General features: G+C 42.8%; 1 protein-coding gene across 8 annotated transcripts in view; it reads right to left on the reverse strand.

The window, feature by feature from the left end:
• cdc42bpab (CDC42 binding protein kinase alpha (DMPK-like) b) overlaps positions 1-23,473 on the reverse strand; it is a 72,591-nt gene that overhangs the window by 31,091 nt on the left and 18,027 nt on the right. For all 8 annotated transcript variants that reach the window (XR_005072374.1, XM_037085642.1, XM_037085643.1 and 5 more), the window contains 4 exons: positions 13,711-13,802; positions 9,049-9,132; positions 7,822-7,917; positions 6,803-6,951 (listed from right to left, as the gene is read on the reverse strand). Coding sequence is in view for 7 of the 8 variants with exons in the window: in XM_037085642.1 (XP_036941537.1) it covers positions 6,803-6,951; positions 7,822-7,917; positions 9,049-9,132; positions 13,711-13,802 (421 nt within the window). In the remaining variant the exon portion in view is untranslated. The remainder of the gene's footprint in view (positions 1-6,802; positions 6,952-7,821; positions 7,918-9,048; positions 9,133-13,710; positions 13,803-23,473) is intronic.

Below are 23,473 nucleotides of genomic sequence, written 5' to 3' on the forward strand. Positions count from 1 at the left end.
GGTTAAACCATCTCATCATCTTCCATCTGCAGGGAGTTATAACATTTTCAGGTAGGTGGATATACTATTTCACATCTCACATAAATGTTTACCCAGTGGAAGTGCATCTGTCTGTTACCCTGTCAGGCACACGCCCTCTGCACACAGGACCTGGAGCACCCTGACGGAAAGTGTAGACAAATCATAAATGACAACCGCAAAACAGTTGCAGTACACTGTGAACAAGTGGATCTGTGTGTGTGTGTGTGTGTAGGTGCTTCAATTGCTGGAAGGCTTTAATCTGCTCCAAAGTTTTGCCAAAAAGCAGGCAGCGTGTGTCGACCCTGGCCTGACATTGTGTATGTAAATGTGTGTGGCGGTGGGGGGGTGAGGGGGGTGAGGGAGGTGGGGGAGGTGAGGGAGGTGAGGGAGGTGGGGGGGTGAGGGAGGTGGGGAGTATTGGCGCTGCCTCTGATAAACCATTTAGCAAAGCCCCTGTCTGCCCACTCCTCTCTTCCTCCCTCTCCTTTCAGCAGCAACTGTCTCGACATCCTTTCTTCCCCATGATCCAAAACTGTACGGCCTCTTCTTCTCTCTCACCTAAAGTCAACATTATATTCTGTTCGCTGGATTAACATCATCCTGTCGTTCACAATCTGTGTCACTCTCACTGCTGTGATGGTCAGAAAAGCCACATAAAGCTCCCAGCTCCCATCACTGGATGCTAACCGCACAACTGCTGACTAACATTTAGCCTACCACACATTGAAAAACTAGAGAGGTCGTGGTGCTAAGCTAGTGCTAGGCTGCACGAGTTAGCATACCGGTAGCTAATTGGGCTACTGTGTCACAGGGCTCCTGCGGTCTTAAGGAGCAGTGCAGAGACGAGAATAGAGGGAGGTAATCTCTTCTAAGACCACAGCATCCATCTGTGAGGGCCATCTGGACAACACCTCACACACACACACACACACACACACACACACACACACACACACACACACACACACACACACACACACACACACACACACACACACACACAGACACTGGCCTGCAGCAACACTGGAAACTGCACAGACAAGGCATGTCCACATGGCTTTAGCCAAGCATTTGTCAACTAATGGTTCAAAGGAACTGCTGCCTGTGTGACTTCTGGCATCATTCGATACCGACACACACTTTCTCTCTCACTCTCACAAGCACACACACACACACACACACACACATCTACTCCTTAACACCTGCTCACTATTAAAATATATTCACAATACCTCCAACATCCCAAGATATTTGATAAAGGATGTTTAAGTGTGTGTGTGTGTGTGTGTGTGTGTGTGTGTGTGTGTGTGTGTGTGTGTGTGTGTGTGTGTGTGTGTGTGTGTGTGACAGAGAGGGAGTCCTGTTGTTTCTTACATCACTGGGCCATGAAGAGACACATGGCCCTGATCAATATCACAACACAAAAGGCAGCAATCAATAGGAGAAGACACACACTGTCCCACGCATGAAGCACTCAGTACTCTACAGTAATAACACCTCATTCTGAACAGATGTTCACTGTCACACCCTCACATGACATCTTGTTTCATTATCCATCTTCCTCTTTCCGTGATCACAACAAATGTCCCCCTCTCCCTCCATCAATACACACTCTTGCGGTCCCTTTGTACCAACCCCCCTTCAGAATCCCTCTTTCAGGCCCTGACACACACACGCTGTCCCGTGGCAGACAGATGTGGTGCTAGGCAGCACAAAGCCCTGCTGGGCTGGCCTATTGAAAGGTTTGTCAGGTCCCACTGGGAGGCCACGCAGATCACTGACCACTGAATAAATGAACACATACGAATCCCTTTGGGTCGCACTCCAACGCACGCTGTCTCTCGGGGGACTCAGATGAGGGGGGATAGAAAGTTGACCTCAAGGCTCGCTGCTCTTCATTTCTTTCATCGGGGCTCTTTTCAACTTCATCAGCATCAACAGGACTGCAAACATTAATTTAATATGGGGAAAGGTCGAGGACATCACAATACAAGAAACACATTACGTGAGCTTAAATGCCTTAATGTGGATTTAAGACTTGATTTGATTTGCTGTCCAAATAATTTATCGGAAACATGATGACATGTAATATACACTATATACATTTGTGAACCACTACTTGACTTTAGGTCATTAGGGCAATATTGCACATCAATAGGCACTTGAGTTTCCTCATAGTTTCTAGTTTCTAGCCTGGAATGGACACATGGAGAGCTACACACACATACACACAACCTGAAACCATAAACTAAACAGCCAAAAGGAACAAATAAGGGAGCAGCAATGTCAATATAATGAAACACCATGTCTGGGTCATTATGTCTTGGATGACACTTTAATACATTTGAGCCCTCTAAAAGTCAGGAAGAGTCTCGGCGGGGAGCTGCAGTCAATGACAAGAAAACGGTGAAATATTCCTTTGACTCTATGACAGGAGTGTGTAAGCGCTTTTTACTCTCTCTCTCTTTTTTTTTTAAAGGTTGCAAACCACATGAAGAATCCAGCCCCATCCAGAGACCCACAACATGTTATTACTTTCTCCTACTGGGGAACCAACCAAACATTAGCTCATGATCATTTTACATCCTGACCCACAACTTGATGAACACTACATGTGATGAATAAAATGTGCCACACGCGCTCAAAAATAACTTTCTGAAAAGTGGGGTCATATTGTTTGTGAGGACTAGACGTTTACATGTACTGCTCTAACAGAACGAGTCTGTTAATTCAACAGTGTTGCATTGTGGGTTGTTTGTAGCCTAAGGTTGCTAGGCTACTGAGTTACTTCTTGTCTGTTTACAGTGAGTCCGTCGGCACTTAAAGTGTTTAGTTAGCCCAGTATGACACACAGAAGCTTCTCAAGGCTTGTGCAGTGTGTCTTCCTGCCACAGATGAAATATATTTCAAAGAAATCTTAACAGCTGAAACACTCTAAGGAATGAATAATCCGTCAAGCAGCAAAGAATTTGCAGGGGAACTGAATGTCATGATGAGGACCTAAAAAAAAGCTAACAGCTAGATAAATACAGGCCGAGTGCCTCCACGAGTGAGTGGGTGTAAAGATGAACAGAGTGAAGGAATGTTACAGATATATGTTGGCTACGTTGTCCACAGGCTCTTACGATTATTATTCTTTCTGACTGATTCTGATTAAATAAACGTATTCGAAGATGTTTCTTTGAATTGGACAGAACTGCTGCTCTGTTTCTGTCGTCATCCCTCACTGTGGTCTGGCTCAATGTCCCGCACACAACACACACATCACACCATCTGATTAGTTCATCGTCACCAGGAACAGCTGGATCAACACTGAATTATCTGAATCTGCACAGCAACTAAAAACTCAAGGTTTTAAAATTAATGTATTAATGGAGTGAAAAGTACAGTATTTGCCTCCAGACAGTATCGAAGTGGAAGAATGAAGTAGCAAAAATTGGAAATACTGAAGTTATATATGTACAACTCAATACTGTACTTAAGAACATAAACATTAAACTTAGTTACATCTTATCACTAGTTATTCTACCTTTTGACACCAAGTTTTCATTTTCACTAAAAAAAAAATTCTAAAGATCTTTAATTGGTCTTAATTGATTATTAATAGTCTGTACTGTGGAGACCCTGAAAAAAACATCACTCAAATTTTCATTTAAATGTCACCATATGTTAAACAAGGTTTCTGACTACTGTTTTTATTCAAAATATTCCTTATGGAATGTTCTGAAAAACATTGGTGGAGGGTCGTCTTACATTTCTGAGCAACTGTTTTTTTTTGTTTGTTGAAACTGGTAACACGGGCCATTTAAAACTGCAATTCCCAAGAGAAGAAGGGATAAAATGATGGCACTGCAACCACAACCTGCCCATTTATGTGTGTGTGTGTGTGTGATAACTGAAAGGGAGCAATGAATGGAGGGTGGTTGGTTTTTGGTTTAATGGACATCAGAGCATTTAAATGACAGGGTTAATGCATTGTCCTCAAACTTAGTCATGAGAATAGGAACGACACAGAACACACATGCACATCATTACTGAGATAAACACACACACACCCTCATGCACGTGCATGCACACTCATCAGACGGGCCCAGCCAGCAGGACACACCCTCCTCAGGGGACCTGCCTGGCCGTCTCCACCCTCTACAAAGCGAGCATACAAATCTCTCACGATGGTGTGTGTGACTGAGACAGAGAGAGCAAAGGAGGAGTTGGGGGTTGGTACATAGGAGGAGGTAACAGCGCCACACCCCCACCCACACACCTCCCATACCCCATCATTACTGTCCCAAAGCATCCACGAGGGGACTTAAAGAGAAACAGTGCCGTCCCCTCCTCCCTGTCCCTTTTTCCCTTCCATCCACTTCTCCATCTCCGCTGCCTCCGCCAACCCCCACCCACGGCCCCCAGATAACACCATGCAATTAGTGGCTCCCCACTCTCTTCTCATTCACTCCCTTTCTTTACTTATATGTTTATATCTACATCTCTCTATCACTCTGTCGTCGTCTGTCGGCGCGTCTCTTTCCGTCCGACTTTCTTTTGGCGTATTGGAGATCTGAGCGAGAGAAGACACACCCGGGACATTCTCCCACCGAGCAGCTGAGCTTTATCCTACCCTTCATCTGACCCTCCCTTGTTCTCTATCCATCTCTCATCTGTGCCTCAGTCTGTCCATTCACCCCCTTCAACAAAATTGCTGTTACGAGCCTCCAGCGAAAGAAACACTGTAATTGTGATAGCGTGCCGATGTAACCACTTCCTGTCTAGCAGAAACCAACTTCCTGCTCCCAGGGGCATCTTCTTTTAGCTGAAACATTCTTTTGGCATTCACGTATGCAAGAGAATAAGACGGTTGGTTTCAAGTACAGAGTGTGAACAGTCTGATTGAATGAGTGAATTGAGTGAATGAGACAAAGTGTCTGGAACTAGAAATTATTCTTTTTACTCCACTATATTGATATAACAGATATAGTTACTAAGATGTTGTATAGAAAAACATATGATAAACTTACAAAATAGAATATAGTGCAACAGAATTAATCAGTGGTTCCCAACTTTGATCGCAGGGGATTCATTTAGAAGGACAGCGTGTAGTTTGGGCTAGTCTCATTCAGATGTCTATGAGTTGTTTGCAGGTACCCCAAAGATTTAAACAACTGTTTGAGATCCAATGAGGCCTCACAAAAAGGTTAGACAAAAGTCTAAAAAATGAATATAAATTTGTGCAGCAGAACTTCCTTTTTCCTTCTTCCTACCACATTAATCACAAGCCCTAAGATTTATGTTCTGACCTTTCGGAGGGGGCCGACCCCTCGGATAAATATTCCCTCTTTCAGCTCTGTTTTTGGTCTCTACCAACTGTGATACAGCTACATCAGGGATTTTAAATGAAGGAGATGTAATTCACCCACTTAGGGTAGAATTGCTCCACCTGATTGCTGAGCCTAAAGGTCCTCAAGTACAGCCACAAGACCCAGCTGAGAAAACCACACCCTGGCTGGCAGTAAGGTGATCACCTTCCATTCTGTCACAGTAAGTTTTCTCCCCTACATGAGGGATGTCTGAACCCAGTCTGCATGAGGTGCAACCACAGACTGTAGAGGGAGAGGATCACCCAAAACAAACAAGCTAGGACAGAATGTGACGTCTAATTTAAGGATCATTTTGATATTCTCATACACGTCAGACCAGAATTTTTGTGCAACAGTTCAGGACCACAACATGTGCAGGAGTGTTCCAACGCTCGTCCCACTACTTCAGCAATTCTGTCTCTTAATTTCACCCTGGGACCAGAATACTCTGTTAACCCACTGCATCAGTCTTAGTCTCAGTTCCTGTGATGTTTTCTTGTAGTTCATTAAAATGTTCAATTCCTGCTCTGTGAATGTGGTAGTTCAAGATCATTCTCCCAGGCTGATTTAAGATTAGAGCCCTGACTATTAAATCTTCTAAGCAACAGGGAGTAGTATTTTGATGCCTCATGGCCAGTACCAAATATTTTAACTACATCGGTAAAAAGGTTGGAGCATGGTGGGGCCAATGTTTCAGTAAGAGATGTCTAATTTGAAGATATCGCCCTAATTGTTGTTGGCAGAGAACAAATTGCTGTATCAGCTTTTCATAACGCCTTCATCACATGAATCCCCCAGAACTACAATACCTTAATCTGCCCACTGCTTCCAAAGAACTATGAAACGTCTTCTTATATTGTATTTCATACATTTGTACTATAAAAATATTGATTACAGCTGCCGTGAGTACATTTTGCTGATAAAACTTCATCTTATTTTAATAGGTTTTTGATTGTAGGACTTTCACTTGTAATGACAGATCGGAGCCCTTCTTCCAGCTCTGCGGTTATTTTCTCAAGTGCTGAAATCCTGACTCTCACACGCTCTCACACACACTCACACACACACTCTCACAAACCTAACCTCAAATGTGAATGTGCAAGGGTGACATAATAACACACACAGGAACACAAACTAATATACTGTATAATTACTCAGCAGAATTGACTAGCTTCAGTGATGACTGAAGACAAACATGTGCGCACACGCACGCACACACACACACTCTTCACTGTTTTAAATTATTTTCATTTAGCTGCAGAGGCTCCCCACAGATGGAAAATCGCCCACACAGCAGGAATAATGTAAATACACTGAACATCCATCACCAGGACTGCTCAGTCTGTTCTTCTTCAAAAAAAAAAAATTATCACACACACACACACACGCACGCACACACACACACACACAGAGCGCCTGTTCCTCACCTGTGGACATAGTGTAGCTGGTGGACCGAGTCGATGGCCAGCACCATCTCAGCCAGGTAGAACTTGGCCATCTCCTCTGGCAGCCGGTCCTCAAACTTACTGAGCAGAGTCAGCAGATCGCCACCCACATAGTAGTCCATGACCAGGTACTAGTGAGACAATGAGACGGACAGAGGGAGACAAAGGGAGAATTAATTGACACTGACAAGTTGTGGAAAGCAAAAGTGGAAGAACTAATCAGAAAGCTTCCTCCACCATCCTCACTTTGATCTCCATTTTTATTTTTGCAGTATCATTATAAAAGGGGGCACAGAGGCAGCAGGCGAGCACCTAAACCGCTCCTGAAGGTTTCCCTAAAAATAGACGGCTGGACAGGCAGCGGTATATATTTTTAAAGCCTTGGGGTGTGTCCGGAGTACAGCATTTGTTGTGAGAATGTGGAAAATGGAATGACAAGCAGTCCTGGCATTTGAACTCAGGGTCACAGGGAGAGGACAGACTGTCAGGTTTGAGAGCAAACGATTGCCTCTAGCAGTCAATGAAAGCAAAGGAAGAGCTCGGGTTTGCAACCTGTCAGCGAGCTCAGGAGTCATTCTTCTGTTCATTCTTTTTGTGTAAGTGTTTTCTGGTAACCTTCTGCTGCCCAATTTCCTACAATTCTAAGTCATGTTGTGCTTTGCGGTAAGAAGTGAATGTGCTGGTCAGCGTCTGGCAGGTCACCAGCCATCATGTGGAGGTGGTGCAGTTTTCTATATATGGACTGGACGGTGAAAGTCTCAGGTGGAGCTACACAATACAGGATTGTGGTTGTTACTTTGGAAAGTACCGAGTTTGAATGTGCTGAAACGTATGAAGTATGGTTGGGTGTTACTCAAAAGGATACATCAGATATATAACGGGTAAAAGCTCCCTGAGGGACATTAAACAGGAGGATTTCTGAAATGATGGTTGCTGGAAAAAAAACAACTATTTCCTGCTCAGGACTATACAAACAATAAGAAGAAGAAGAAGAATGTTACCAGATTGTTGTCGTCCTGGAAGGCGTAGTGCAGGGTGGTGATCCACTGGCAGTCCCCATTTACCAACACATCCCGCTCCTCCCGGAAACAAGCCGTCTAAAGAAAGATGCAATAAAGTTTGTACTCAAGATGAAAACATTTCACTCTGACAACAATCTTGAAGCTTGGTCCCGTCTGGCAGTGCATTTACATTCATTTAGATGACCTAAGTGAGGTCAGCCTTCTGCCTAACCTGATTTCTTACATAATGTAAACAGGAAACGCCTTAATTGAATGAAACCTGAAACCTGATTAACACAGCTTGATTGAATACAAAAATAAAGAGATGTCTCAAACTATGTCTGAATGCGACTCCTCCGGCTGTAACGTCTTACATAACTCATGGCTTATTAATGCCTTGGTTAAAAATACATTGCAAAAAAAAGAAAGTCAACAACTATTTTTCAATAACCAGGATATTAAACTGGAAGTTGTTTTCTGCTTTCCTGACTTGACATGATGCCCTACTGACCTGGTGTCTTACATGCATGTCACTGTCATGCACATCATTTCTATGAAGCATGCAGTAGATCACCGCCCTGGTAATCTCCTGCATGCTTCTGTGATTTAATGTCAGACTCTCTAGTGAACGAAATCAGATCTCAGGATACTGCGATGTAAACTGATCACTTTATAAAATAAATCACCACCACATGCAAATATTGCCTCAAAACTTGCACTGTAGGTGGAGATATTTAAACTGCTTGCACAGCACTTTAATGATGTTATCTGTCTACCACCACAATAATATACTTAGTGTTCAGTGTCTACTGTACATCTGCTGCTCTACATTGTTTCCCATGTCCAGGCGTTTACACACACAAACACAAACACACACACACACACACACACACACACAGCAGGGACCAGTTTAGGCCTGTGACGTATGAGGCATGAAGTCTGAAGACCCAGGGGACCAACAGGAATGTCAGACTGTCAGGAAGAGGTCGATGAGAAAAACATGCAGCTCGTGCAGCAACGTGTTCTATAAGCATTCATCAATGTAGGACTGATTTTAGGGCTCATAATTGACAGTTTCAGTTTCTCTAGATAGCAGACGTTTTGTTTCATTTACCATTAATCCTCAGCATTGTTTCCTTTACAGATCTACCCAGTAGTGCTGCAGTAACTAAAACCAGTACCAGATCTGGTGCTTCCAAACAAATGCTATGAGTCAGAGATGCTCACCTCAGCTCGCTTCAGCATCTCCCACTTGTTGAGAATCTTCATGGCGAAGACCTTGTCTGTGTTTCTTACTTTTACGACTGCGACCTGCAAGAAGGACAGAAGAGAAGAAGCGTTAACAAAATGTTTTAAATCAGTCTGTGTGAGACAAGAAAACCAGTCAATGTAGTTAAAAACACACACCCTGATGCAACAGGAAAAACAAATACAACTCCGGGATAATAAAACTGTCATGAGTGTCTTTATTCAACAGGTCCATGACAACCACACAATTTAGAAAGTATATAAAGAAACAAAAATCTACAAGTCTTCTTCGCTATGATTATTTTCCTTTATTGATAAAATGTGTTTTAGTAGAACGACAAAAGAACAAGAGGGAGATTTTCTCAATCTCATCATCTCAGCGCTGATCATCACAAAAGCAAAACGTATAAAACTCAAAAACAACTCAAGATGCAGGGAGGAGGACGACAGATTTATTGTGCCACGAAACAGGATGAAGTTGAAAAGGAAGATATAAAGAAGGGATGATTGGGAAGAGGAGAGGAGGAGGGGAAAGGAGAGCTGGAAGGAAAGAGATGCTAAGGTGAAAAAAAGAACAGGATGTAGAGAAGAAAGGAAAGCAGAGAGAATTCAAGGAGAGGAAGGGAAGAGCAGGAAGTGACCAAAGATACTAAAGTGCTGACCTAAGAGGCCAACAGATGCAATCCACCTGGACCCGGACCCGGACCCAGACACACACTCACACACAGCTGGACTCTTAAATATGATTCAAGCTTCCTGCGAAGTCTGCAGTTTGTGAGAAAAATCTGACCACTCCTCTCATCGCTGTGTCCAATGACTTGGTAATGGCCACAAATCAACAGTGACTGTGTGAGGTGTGAAAAGTCTCTTTCACAGAGTACTGATGTGGTCATCACTATAAGAATCACTGTGTAAAGACTAAATGTATTTAAATATCAAGAAAACTTATTAAGGAAGCCTTCAAAAATCAGCTAAAACTATTTAAATTCAAAGATGATTCCTGTGTTATGTCAGATCATCACATCATGTAGTCAAGACACACAACATCACTATATTTCCTGTGGACAACTGGATGCATTCAATATAGGCCACGCTTATGACCTACGATAACTAAAAAACAAATAAGCTTTAAAAAGACTGAGTTACAGCTTTTAAATGTATTATGAGCACCTGTAACGTCCACAATCTCACACACTTAAATATTTCAAAAAATGAAGTGGACAGAAATTTGGTTCAGCTGTTAGTCAGTGAAACCATTTCACTTCCTTTACCACCAGACACTGCCCAGCCTTTCACACCGTCTGCGTTTGTCATATGCTCTTGTATCGCCTTAACAACATAACAACTGCCAACTTTCCCCTCACTGATAATTGCTGAACATTACCATGACAAGCTTCCTCAGCTCCGGCTTCACTTTTTGCCTAAAAAGGAGCTGCAAGAGCTGCAGTGACAAACCACTGCAAGCCGACAGCCAGAGCTCACGTTCATGCAAACTCACATCCTGGCTCCTTTCTTCTAGCCTCCTTTAATCCCTTTAATATTCTATTCACCCAAATACAAGTCAATTTTTTATTTGCCTAATGTTTAACTGCATACAAAAATATACACAAATAAATTTAAAAATATGAAAAATGTATGCAGGTAAACAGATGGACGAGAACTTGTAAGCGCACTGCGCACACACAGATGAGAAGTGGAACAAACACAGGCGCCCTATGCAACAGAGGGGTCTGTAGTCTATTAAATGAGCCGGGGAATGCTGCTAATGCAATACAATGATAACATTCCTGCAGTGTTTGGATTTCCCCTAGTGATCCCTCACCAGAGGAGAGGAGGAGCGGAGGAGGAAGAGAGGAGGACAGGGGGGACTGTTCTTGGCAATGCCGGGCTGTTTTTGTCCATTCCTCCATCTCTTCTCTTCACTGCTCCTTCCTTCTTGTTGTCCTCCCGTCAGGCCTGCTGTCTACCACAGGGCCAAGGAAAGATCGTGCACAGCGTTTACTTCAACGCTCCTGTCTGTATTCATGGATAAAACTATGTACTGTGGGGTTTTTTGACTTAGATCATTTATGAGTGCAGGGTGTCAACTAAGTCTTAAAATTGGTTTTATACATCTGGAATGGGCATGAAACAAACCTCAGCAGTTAATCCAATTATTGTATGGGCCAAGTACTTTGCTGAGTGGCAGAGACTGACTGCAAACATACCAGCTATCTGCCAAAATAGTGGGTGTACTTTGTAGTCCTAAAACCCAGAAATCAGTTAGCATTACAGCACATCCAGTTCCCTCATCAAAAATTTCCCAGGCTTTTTGACGAGGGAACAAGGGCGGTACTAACTTCCAGGTTAGCGTACAAAAATACATCATCCCTACACCACTCTGTAGCCACAGAGCTAAAAAGAGATTGTAGAATTAAGTGCAACAGTGACTGATGCCTCTCCACAACAACTTGGAGTGATGACGCACACCTTAAGAGAGGCTAGCCATTGAGAGCAAAACCTCTAACCCTTGTATTGTTTGGAACAAACACCATCAACTGAGCCCCATTTGGCCCATTTAACTTTGTGTGAAGAAGCAACTGAGTCGTAATGGGAGCATTCTCAGAGGCAGGAGGCCCGTGCACACTGGTTCATTCATCCGAGAGCTCCTTAGCGTCACCCACCCGCACCATTTCTCCATCTGCTGCTGACAATGGGAGGATGAAATCAAAACATCCTGCACTCAAACTCTCTCGCCTCCCTTGAAGGCCTGAAGTATTTTCTTCTTTTCTTTGTTTTCCTGTGTCTGTCCACCTGGCTCTGTCTTTGTCTGTCTGTCTGTCTGTTTTTCACTCTGACCCTCTGTTCCTGTATCTCAGGGCCGTTCTCTGCGTGCTGCTCTTAAAAAATCTCCAAAAGTGAGGACAAATAAATCATAACCTCATAAATGTTTTTATTAGGCCTTCCCAAAATACACATTTTCCATGTTTGCTTGGTCTGACCTCAAGTCAGATGACTGTTATTGCTGTCATCTAACTGTAATATAGTAAGACTCTCGAACATTTTGTGATGACAACAGTTATTTAGAACAACTAGCATATGTGCTTACAGGTTTGCAATGACTCTCAGGTGCTTTAAAGGTACCAGCACTCACAACCTTGCAGATACTTGTGATGTCAGACTGTTCTATATGTATTATATAGAAAGAAAAAGAAGAAGAAAAAAAGTGCATAAACTACACATTATGAATTTATCTTTAAAATACAAAAATCTGATCTTATTGGCTATCTGTATCAGATGGAGAAAGAAAATCCATATTGTGCAGCCCCAAACAGCAATTAAGCCGTCAAAAAACACAGATAGTCTTGTGCTAGTGGCCAGTTGCAAACATGTAAACAAAAGCTGCAAAAATGTGAACTATTTGGACCACAGAGCTCCTCTTCCAACTGAGTTCTTCTTCATTCACTACATTTCTGGCAGCTATACCATTACACTAGCAGACACATCACAATACACTAACACACTGCGCAAGTGTTTTTCTGTCAGGTGATATTGTGACGTATCTCAAGCTAACTGAATTTTACTGTCATGCAAAACCCATACTGACACAGCTGACTTAGTGAAAAGGCAATGGAATGTCACCACAAGGTCGCACCATTCATGGATTACACCGCATGCCTGAAACACACATACACACTCGGGCACATGACTCACCCATGCACATACCAGCACTCCTTGCAGGGGCACAAGTGAGCATGTTAGTATTTTGTGGTTGTACTGCAGCAACATGTTGCCAGGTGTGTCTGGGTCTATCTCCATCCATCAATCTCTCACTTTTTGGATTTCTCTCTATCTCTTTCTCTTCAGAGCGCTTTACAAGGAATCTACTAACTTGTTTGTACAGATATGGAATGACAGTTTCAGAGATTAGATGTTTGGGAGCCTGTGGCGTGGCTCAAGATGATCAAGCCACTGCTGAAATCCCACATTTGCTAATCATTTATTACAGAGGCATGTGCTGCATAGTAATGAAACTATCAGCATGGAAACAGAAGTTTTCTCAAGGAAACGTTATGCAAGAGTCTTGGCTGAGGACCACGATACCTGTCCCTCCAACATTCCCTAGCTTTGACATCATTACGTGAAACCCAGTGACAAATGTATTTCAACTTCCCTACAGGCACATATAAAAGAAAAGTAAAGTAAATAGACACAAATAAATACCAGACTGGAGGCTTTTCACTGGTACTCTAACTCATTTACTGTTCACGGGTTAAGTGTGAAGAAGAATTTTAAAGTTTTTGTTCAAGCTGCAAGTAGAGTCATGCTCCTGCACAGACCAATACTACGCACTGCTGCTGGAATGCAGCAGAAAGTAATCCACTATCCAACACAACAACACTCTTGCCTTTTATAACGCAGGTATAAGGGCATAAGGGTGAAAGAGTGTACAGACCAAACTTCATAATCTCCTGATTTTGAGATGACAAAAAACATACACTGCAGATGATGCATGTTTGAGAAAATGCTCATAACTTTCCTATAACACCTGTTTGTTGTACAAAAGAGAAATAGGGGAAAACCAAATTGCAGGTTCTCAACTTGGACGGTAATGGATTGCTGCATGGTTCAGTTGAGAGTAAAATCTAAAGGGTATAATACCTCTCCAAAGGCTCCTCGTCCAATCACCTTCAGGATCTCAAAGTCTTCCTTGTGCAGGCGCATCTGCTTCACTTTGGAGGTGAAGGGTTTAGCTGCAGAGAGAAGAAAGACAGACATCAGGTTAATTAAAATCAGCCAAAAGGGATGTCTGAGGGACATAAAGCAGAGAGGACAGGGGTTTTTAAACCATGTCTACAGAACACAAAAGGGTGCAAGTAATATTCACTGAATTCACTGCAGACTAAGGAAATATCAAGCACACCCAGAAATGGAAGGCTAATTTCAAATCTAATCAAAGGGATTATTTTATGCTCACTGACTTTCAGGGTTTATAGCAGAATTTCATTAAGGCAGTGTCCTGCCTTGCCTGAAATACAACATATTATAACATTATAACAAACAGCCTGAGCAACCCTGACTATAATTGACTTTTTCTGCTTATCAGATAAATCCCTAATATCTGTTGGTGGTAAACTGTAATAATCGCCAGATGGAAGCATTCTAATAAGGGGCCCTTATCTTATGACCCAGGCCAATGGAAATGTGTTTGTGTGTTATTGTGTTAGTCACATGGATTAAGCAACTATGGTCACACAATATTCCCACAACTCATAAGAGGCCACCATGCCTCTCCAAAAGTGCTTTATTACAGTATTAGTGACCACCTGGTCCTCTCTATAGCACATGACACCGGACGCACAGAGGCTGAATGATAAAGCTGGCCATTGTTGCGCCTGCAGTCAAGGTTCCTGGTGGAAAAGGGACTCAGTGGGATCTATAAGAGTCGCTGGCATTCCCTCACAAAGCTCGACAGATTCCATCTAGGCCTGACAAAATCAGTGTTTCCCTCATTTGTGGAGAGCTATTCAACCACTTCCTGGTTTACAAGATCCCAGCATGCCGAGGATAACCTGGACTGGCTGCAGGTTCCCAAAGGTCCATGTAATGATTACATAGATACACCTGATTGTCCGATAGAATGGAGAAGTTGATCTTAAATCTTTGTTTTGAAAGGTATGCTGTCTGCATGTATTTAAGCAGCAGGATTAGCCTGGCTTAGCATTATTAGCACACAAACAAGCAATCAGTCACATACAAATACCCTTCAGTGTGTGACCTTTACATACAGCAGCTCTTTTGGTTAACAAAAGACTAAATCTACATCTGCTATACAAACTTTTCTTGCTTTTGGCTGCTGCTTCTGTGTCTTCTTCTTCTGCATGTGTGTGTGTGAGCAGCTGACCACCAGCCAAAAGTTGACACTCTGGGTCCGTCTGCAATCCCTCACTGGCAAAACATCATGCTAAACTCATCTGGTTGCCATGACTTTACAGAAGCTCTAGTGTTGAGGAAAAGGACATTCTCCTACTGTGAAACAGGGAAAAGCCTGCTGAAATAAAACAAACAGGTCACTCATAGCTGAACAACCTCTCCACTCACACTCCCTCCTGACTCCACTGACAGCTGGCCTGGCCTGCTACGACTGCAGGGTGGAGGGAAAGCAGTGTGCCATGTCCAGGCACGCATAACTACAGACCATGGTACACACATAAACACAAGCAACTCAGCCATCACACTGAGTAAGGCTGGGAACACCTTACGTGGGAAAAATGCTTGGTCATTTCATCATTTTCCTGCCAGTTACAGATCAGAAACATTCCAACTAGTGGCCGATCGACAGTGTTGTTTTTGGGAGTGTGATTCAGCTTCAGGCAGTTGACCAAGACATCACCACAAGCATGCAAAAATGAAGACTAACAAGGCCGGGACGGACAACTAAATTAGCCTTTCTCACAGTGTTCTTGAGCACCCTTCCCTTTCTCTGTGCATCATCTGACAATCCAACAGCACAGTGTCCGACAAAAAAATAAATCTAGGACAGAGAATGATACATGGCATGCTGACGCGAACAGGCGCACTGCATCCAAACTGCAGTCAAGACTACGGTACAGCTGGCTAGTGGAATAAACTACATGAATTTAATTTGCTGCACAATAAAACCACAAAACCCATCTCAGTATATCAAGATGTGACCTCTGAGCTTGTGTTATTAAAAAAAAAAAAACACTGGTCAAAGATTTCAAAGACATTTTGGAGGATTGTCTTGCATAGGGAAGTGTCAACTTACTGATTTAGCGATTTTGCAATCACATTCATTTTTTTGATTCAGGGCAGGCTGATCACATGTTTAGGGTAATTTCTGTATTTTTCAAACCAGATCCTTTTTTCCCATGTTCTTGTGACTAATGGGGACAAAACGTTTTGAAATTGGTCCAGTATGGTGGAAATGGAGAGGAAGGAGACATGAGAGGAGCAGCAGGGGGGGAACAGCATGTGGAGCCAAAATATTTTTACATCTAACGAGGACGATTAATTTTTCATTTCAACCAAACCAGAGTTAGTGATTGTTGGAACAGTGGAGAGACTAACCAAAATGGTTTTGGCGAGTTTTATTTTGTTTTTCTCAAGTTTAAGTGAAGTGTCATTTTGTGTTGACAAAATTACTTATTCTGTAAATGGAGTATGGCGGATTTGGTGAAAGCGATATAGCTGCTGTTTCTGATTAAACAAAGAGTATCTTACGCTTTACTCTAAAAGTAATAGATTCATACTGTTTTCAGACAATTAGCATCCTCATTCACAAAACATTCAGAGACTGTCTGTAGCAAAACAAGACCAGCTGACAACAAACACACACCCCAGTATCAACATGTAAAACTCTGTGGTGAGGAAAACTCTGCTGGGTGTTTTTGACTTCAAAAACTCTGCTTCTGCTCAGCAAAAGACTGAAAGTAGTGCCCCCTTTTCTATTATCAGATAGGACACACAAATATTGAAATCAAATCGAAGCCTGAGATTGCCATGGATCCACGCCGCTACCCTTTAACTTCCAAAATGACTGGCAGACAAATTCCTAAGTAAATAGTCTTATGTGCCAACTTTTGGTTGGGTGTCGGTGGCAATTCCAAAGCAACAACATTTGATTTTTTTATCTCTACATCAGCCAGCATCTCTAACCTGACATGGCTTGTTTGCCAGAGCAAAGATAATATCTAGCAGCTAAATCCCCTCTGGATTCACATTAATTCATGTATGAAGCCACACAATTATGCTGCAGTATCAAATGATTAGGCAAGAGATTAAATCTATCAATATGGTTGTTTTTAACTGTTGAGATTCTCCTCAGGACTACACTTACATAGCCTCAGAGCGAAGAGTCCGTCTTTGTCTTCAAAGACCGGGTCATGCACAAAATATCTATGACTGCATTCAGCTAATGTGTGAATAAAATAGATTTCCACACAATTTGTCAGTGTTGTTTATTTCAAGGTACAAAGGAGTCTGAGCTTCTTTTGTTTATCATGTAGATTAAGGTGCTACGTAAACACTGTGAAAGTGACTATACAGTCACTCCCTCAGCCATGGCTGCAAAAGCATCAGCATAGTTGACATGCAAACAAGGTACAGAAATTTGTCTAGTGGCTGATTTTTGTAAAAAGAATTGATGTCAATATTAATAATTTATTGTTTAAACCTGTAAAAGTGTCTTACATATAATGACAAATCATGACTAAGCCGACTGAATTACCAAGATCTATATCCCTTCAGGAAGTCTATATTGACATCTTTTATCGAGGACAGACACATCAATAAATGCTATTATCTCAAAAGGAGGGCTCCATTAATTCAGCGCTGTGCACACAAACTATCCACTCTCATTTGCCCCTTCCCTTCCCTTCGCTCTCAACGCAATATCTCTCTGAAAGAGTTATCGTAACTAAAGTAGACTCAACTACATCTTAGAGACACATATTTGGACACTGCTGGTGTTTCCCACTCAGCCGCCATCCTGATTCAAAAGCATTTATACTCAAAGACCAGTGCAGTTGGGACGACAACTAGGTCATCTCAGTAATTTTAACTGCCTTACTTCATCACCCCGTCCTCTTCGTCTAGATCAATGTGGCAAGTTAGAGTGGACTGATATATGATGCAAATACATCCTGAGCCCATTCTGGTTTAACTCTTAATGAGAAAAGTCGCAGCTTTCAGGGTAGCGGGCCAGAGAGCACGGGAGGGGGGGCGAGTCAGGCTAGCTGAGAGGGAGAAAACACTGATTAGTAGCTGCATGCTGACTCAGGAGCTCCACTAAACCAGCCACATGAGAAATGTCTTTCATCTCTGAGCCAGGAGCCCACAGGCCCTGTCCACAACAAAGCACACACAGACACATACAAATATGTGCACACACACACAAACACACACACAGAGCTAGATCTAGTTTCCTGCATCTACATCTGACACATAAATTAGTGACCAGGCCTTTCCAGAAATACCACATTCAAAAAGATGTTAGAAATTGTTTTTTTTCCGAGAGGAATAGTGATTTCCCCTCGCGCTAATAGCAGGTGGTTATTGAAGCACACGGCAGCTATTAACCTCTAATACAAGCCTGTAATTTATAAATGGAATTTGAGTGTGTGTATGTTTGAGTGTTTTGAAAATGCTAGACCCACATGTCAGTATGCAGGGTCAACATATACAACACCCCGACTCAAATGAGAACTGTCTGTACTCACTGAGCATGCCTACATTTACCCAGGGCTCAATGTGTCTGTGCTGTTCCTGTAGCCATGATTGATTCATGGCGTCCCTGCATCCTTTTGTTTTGTTTTTTTACAGAGAAATAAATACCTCACTCTTTGGTCATACATATAACTCACGGGCAAAATATACAGGTAGGCCTAAACATAGCAACTGTTGCTATGATGAGGTGTGGTAGTAACCCCGGCCAATGCTCAACAAGGTGGCAATCCAAGCTTTAACATGACTGGAGCTCTTTGTTTGCAGAGGGTTTTGCAATGTGTATAGCAAGTGAGCCAAGATTGGAAAAAGATGATATGTCAGTCATTATTAATGTTCTGCATGCTTTGTGGGGAACACATCCATCCACAGAACCACTATGAGTACATAAACATGAACACAAAAACATTAGAAAACACACACATGTTCATTAGAAGGCCTTAGGATGCCATGAAACTGGAAAAACGCGAGCGACGCCAGCTAATCCACATAGCCAGACTGGTTTAGCCCCAAAATGCAAAACACTTATCAGGCCCATCTTGTTCTGTGCCGACGAGAGAGGTCAGAGCCATTTTTGTGTGAAACTTGGTAACTACAGGCAAGTGTGTTCACTTAGCAGCCGGCCCACAAATGATATGCTCAGCACTCGCGACCGGCCTCAGCCTGGATCTCTTCCACGCTGTGTCTCCAGGGTGTGTTCATGTGAAATTTGTCAGTGTGTGTCCACATGTGAGTGTAGCGAGGATTACAATGTCTGTTACACATGCAAGGTTTCTGTGTGTGACTCACAGGGGTGTAACGACATCCAAATTGTTGTAATAAAAGTAACTAGACTTATCAGTGACTTGTATTTAAAGCATTGCTCAATTTGACATTTTTTTAGTCCATCTTAGCTGCGTCACTGTAATAGCTATATAATTCAGGGCTTTGAATGATGCTGAAAAGATAACAAACTAATGTAGAGATTGGACAACACAAATTCAGGCCACAATTATGAACACCGGGAACAACGGACGGACATGTAGTGTAACTTAAGTGAAGAACAGTGAGGTTGGATCTGGGATGCTCCACAACACCCTGATGAAAAGTCTAGCATGTCAAAATTTTTTGGATCTTCCTGTCTTTTTCTCCTATGACGTGTTCCTTGACATTGACCAGTAGGATGATGACGTGCTCCGATGCATATAAATCTAAATATGAAAAAGAGGAAGAGGGATGCTGCTGTCAGGTGGAAACTATTGGCCAGAAATAGCAGCAACCTGGTGAGTTACCTGCTTGTTAGCTATGCTAGCTTCAGAAGCTACGATTGACAATTCCCTGTCCCGACTCCCGATGACCTTTGAACTCATGGAGGGTCGTAAACTTATTTTTTCTTTCCTTTACTTTTGTCCTGGTAATATTTCTAGTTTTACAAGTATTACACTGCATAGTAAGTAGCTGTTTGTTCAGGGACTGCTGTGGGTGTGCTTCATGTTCTGTGTTCTTTCGTGCAAAATGACACACCCACCACCACAAGCAATATGTCAGGAGACAAACATATACAGTCACCTGACACACTAACTCTCTTAATACTTCCCTCGGAGCACATGTGCATGACACCCTTCAGGGCAAGTCCCCAAACAGTGCTGGCTTCATATGTTCTGAGGCTTTACATGTTTTCTCAAAGAGAAAATTGTAGATGTGACTTCAGGGTTACTCATGGAAATGAAACACAGGGCATGTACCAAAATATCCTTTCCCGACATTGTTGTGCCTGTGAGCATGATATACTGTACGTACGTTAAAGAGGGAATGTTTGTGTGTGGCTCAGAGCTAATGTGTACATGCTTTGTGTCATGAATTTCCAAGTATTTACACACTGCAGATCTATAACAGAAAGGCCAAAGGGAAACACACACCCATATGTTTTCAGCATTAGATGCATTTTGACTACCTGATCCAAATACTGATGATCCTGATGTAAAGCCATAAAGATGATTAGCTTAAATTACTGAAATAATATTAATGAAAGTTTAACAGGGAGACTGTGACTCCTGAAAAGGACTACATGTGACAGGCTGCTAACTGAGTGTGTTGTAGTCTGCTCTTTGCTAAAAAGAGAAGAGAGAATAAAATAAGACAATCACTAATCACAAAAGCATGTATTCTTCCTAGAAACAGCTCCTGTAGTCCAGTTGAATACTATTTCGGTGATTTTCTGATATTGGTCTGTCTTACATTACACTGTTTAGTCAGCCGCTGACTGTTTCAGCACTTCAGGAGCTCAGGATAATTGTGTAATAGTAAAAACAATGAGAGAACAAACATGAGAAATCAAGACAGAAGAGAGGAAGAATGGAAAAAGCAACCGAGTTTAGCTCCTGGGAAAAAGTTAAGACTGGGCAGGACAGACAGAAGAGAAAGCTGCACCAGCCAGCTGCTGAGCCAGTTACAGTAAGTGTCCAATCCTTACACCAGCATCACACTTCAACCCCATCCCCACTTCCAGACTGGGATGGAGGGACATCTGGAAGCCATAACGGGGATTATTTACAACCACAGTGAGGTAACGACACAAAAATGCCGCTCACAGGAGAGACAGGAGAGAGAGAGGCTGGCCTTAATATGAAAAGAGGAGAAGAATGGCAGAGAGGAGAGGCAGAGACCTGGGGATGGCCTTTCCTTCCATCTGACTGTGGCAGGACCGCTGGAGGGAGCGAACTTATCACACCTCATAAGCAGGCTGGGAGTTTTTCCTACTCTGTGTAAACCTTTGGTGAGGAAATACGCTGCATCATAAAATAGAGCAAATGATAGGTCTGCAGAGCTCTGGCCTGTGACTGTGCCATGGATATAAATGACCAGTCATGACTGTGCCTAATTTTTGTTTAGTGATTGAATATGATAAATGCATCTGTTAGGAAAATGTGAAGTCGCTGCGTCTATCTGGCATGTAGCACTTTCAAAATATGTTTCCCTTGATTCTTCATAAAAGTTAAGTACATGTACCAGCTTGCAGTTTCCTGTGAAGACACATGGTCGGCAGGCTGGTTCTGAGTTATGCTGCCTGCTGGCCAGACTGTCTGTTAGACTGCCCTCTGATTCAAAATGGCTATATATATGTGACATTTCAGTGCCACTTCGTCAGCAGATATCCCAAAGCCAGCCAAAGCTGAGCCCATTGGCTCCTGTAACGTTTTCCTGCTGCAGCAAGTTCTGCCCCAGAAATCACCCGTCATCCAATCAGTCCTGACAGACGGCACAAGAGGTTCAGGCTGTTATACTGTTCCAAAGACTGTCCATTAAGTCTATTCTGCTGCCACAGGAAAGGAAATTAAGTGTTCATTTGCTATTTTTAGAAAAAAACGGTAAAGTTGAAAACTGTTCCAGAGCTATTATGACTTCATTTTTACAAAGACGAGGCTTTGTTCTCCCAGAAATAACAGCTGCCTTATTACAAAAGTACTTCCTGTTAAGTAAAGGCCAAATAAATACAACTAAGCATGGGCTGAATAAATAGCACACCAAGGTCATCAAAGGAATTATTAAAGCTGTTTGATACTAATAATCAACTCCTTAATGGGAAAGTGACTCAGTGCCAGAGGCACTTCAAAAACACGGCCCTTTCAGCAATTCAACTGCAAGTAGCTTAAAAACATCCAGTAAATTACCTAAATTACAGATGGAAATAGAACCAGGCTTTTTATGTCACAGCCAGAGGTGCTCCCAACAGATGTGTGTAGGGAGGCACGACCAACTCAGTGAAATGTTTTTCCATGTCTCGCTCTGTCATATGACACATGCACAGCTGTCTGGTCCCATAGGCAGTGCTGAGGGGCACCGACTGCACCCCAACACACATTTTGACAAATTTTGATGCATGTCAGCTCCCACAGTGGAAGGAGGGGGGGACACCATTAAATCATTGATAGGCACCGGAAATTCATGAAGGGCAAACGGGGAATCTCTTACATAGCACGTAAACATGCCTCAGAGCATTAAATTGCATTTAATGCTAGGCTGCACACCAGCGACACCAGAATTCCCAAAGCTGTCTGTCTGCAAAAACCCTCCCCGCCCCCTCGACTCCACCACAGCCAACCTCAAGTTCCACTCAATGCCGTTTTCCTCTCACTACCATCTCTACCCATTTCCCTGTCTTTCCATCCCCTCATCTCTGTTCCTACATTTTCAGTCTTCCTTCTGACGTCTCCAATTTGATCACTTTCCTCAGACCCTACTGTGTGTGTGTGTGTGTGTGTGTGTGTGTGTGTGTGTGTGTGTGTGTGTGTGTGTGTGTGTGTTTCTTGCCCTTTTCCTATTCTGCTTCAGCCTTTCTTGTCCTGTCACACTAATAAGAGGGCAGAAATGGTCAGAGGCCTTAAACTAAACAAGCTGTGCCCCACGGCATTGAACACACAAACAGGATGTTCCCAAAATATTAAGAAACCACAAACACCAAAGAAGAGGAGGAGGCAGGGCTTGACCAAACAATAGATCAGATCCAATGTGTGTTACAAAGACTGCTGCAGTGAGCATACACCCAGGCGTGCAATGTGAGAAAACGGGCCTTGGAGGGGCAGTGCTACACGAGTTTCTGCTGTCTGTACAGGAAGTGTTCCCGATACTTCAAAGAACCCTCCGAGCCCACACATCGACCTGGTCAACCCACATCGCAAACAAGATGATTTACACAATTCCGTGTCAACACAGCCTCCTGATACCATCTGCAGATAAACAGAGAATATGAAAGGGGCCTGCCGGGCCAAGCTACAAGCTTGGCTGGGTTTCCTTACTGTCTGCCACTCTGTTGGTGGTAGAAGCACCAGGTGCTGCATTGTTCCTCTGCTGTGTATTGATAGTAACAGAACGATGGCTGCGATAAGACAGCGGGACGTCAAGACGAGTCGCTGCACAATTCTGATTATATTACATGATATTGTGATAACTGGATGAGAAATTATCATATCCTGGGAAACAAAATCAACACTATTATTTGCCTTTTTTGGTCCATATGTCATCGTCTGGAACATTAGAATGTAGCTGCTACAACTGCTGTTCAGCTGGAGCTGGAAGGCTGTGATTAGAAGAGTGAAATGTGCCTTTATAAAGTGCCCCACTTGAAATAAACAATGCTTTTCAATGCTTGTATTAGCCATCATAGAGGTCAGTCAGATGGGGGTTGGCAGAATCCATACAT

Source organism: Acanthopagrus latus, chromosome 22 (assembly GCF_904848185.1).
Source record: "Acanthopagrus latus isolate v.2019 chromosome 22, fAcaLat1.1, whole genome shotgun sequence".
Classification (NCBI taxonomy): Eukaryota; Metazoa; Chordata; class Actinopteri; order Spariformes; family Sparidae; genus Acanthopagrus; species Acanthopagrus latus.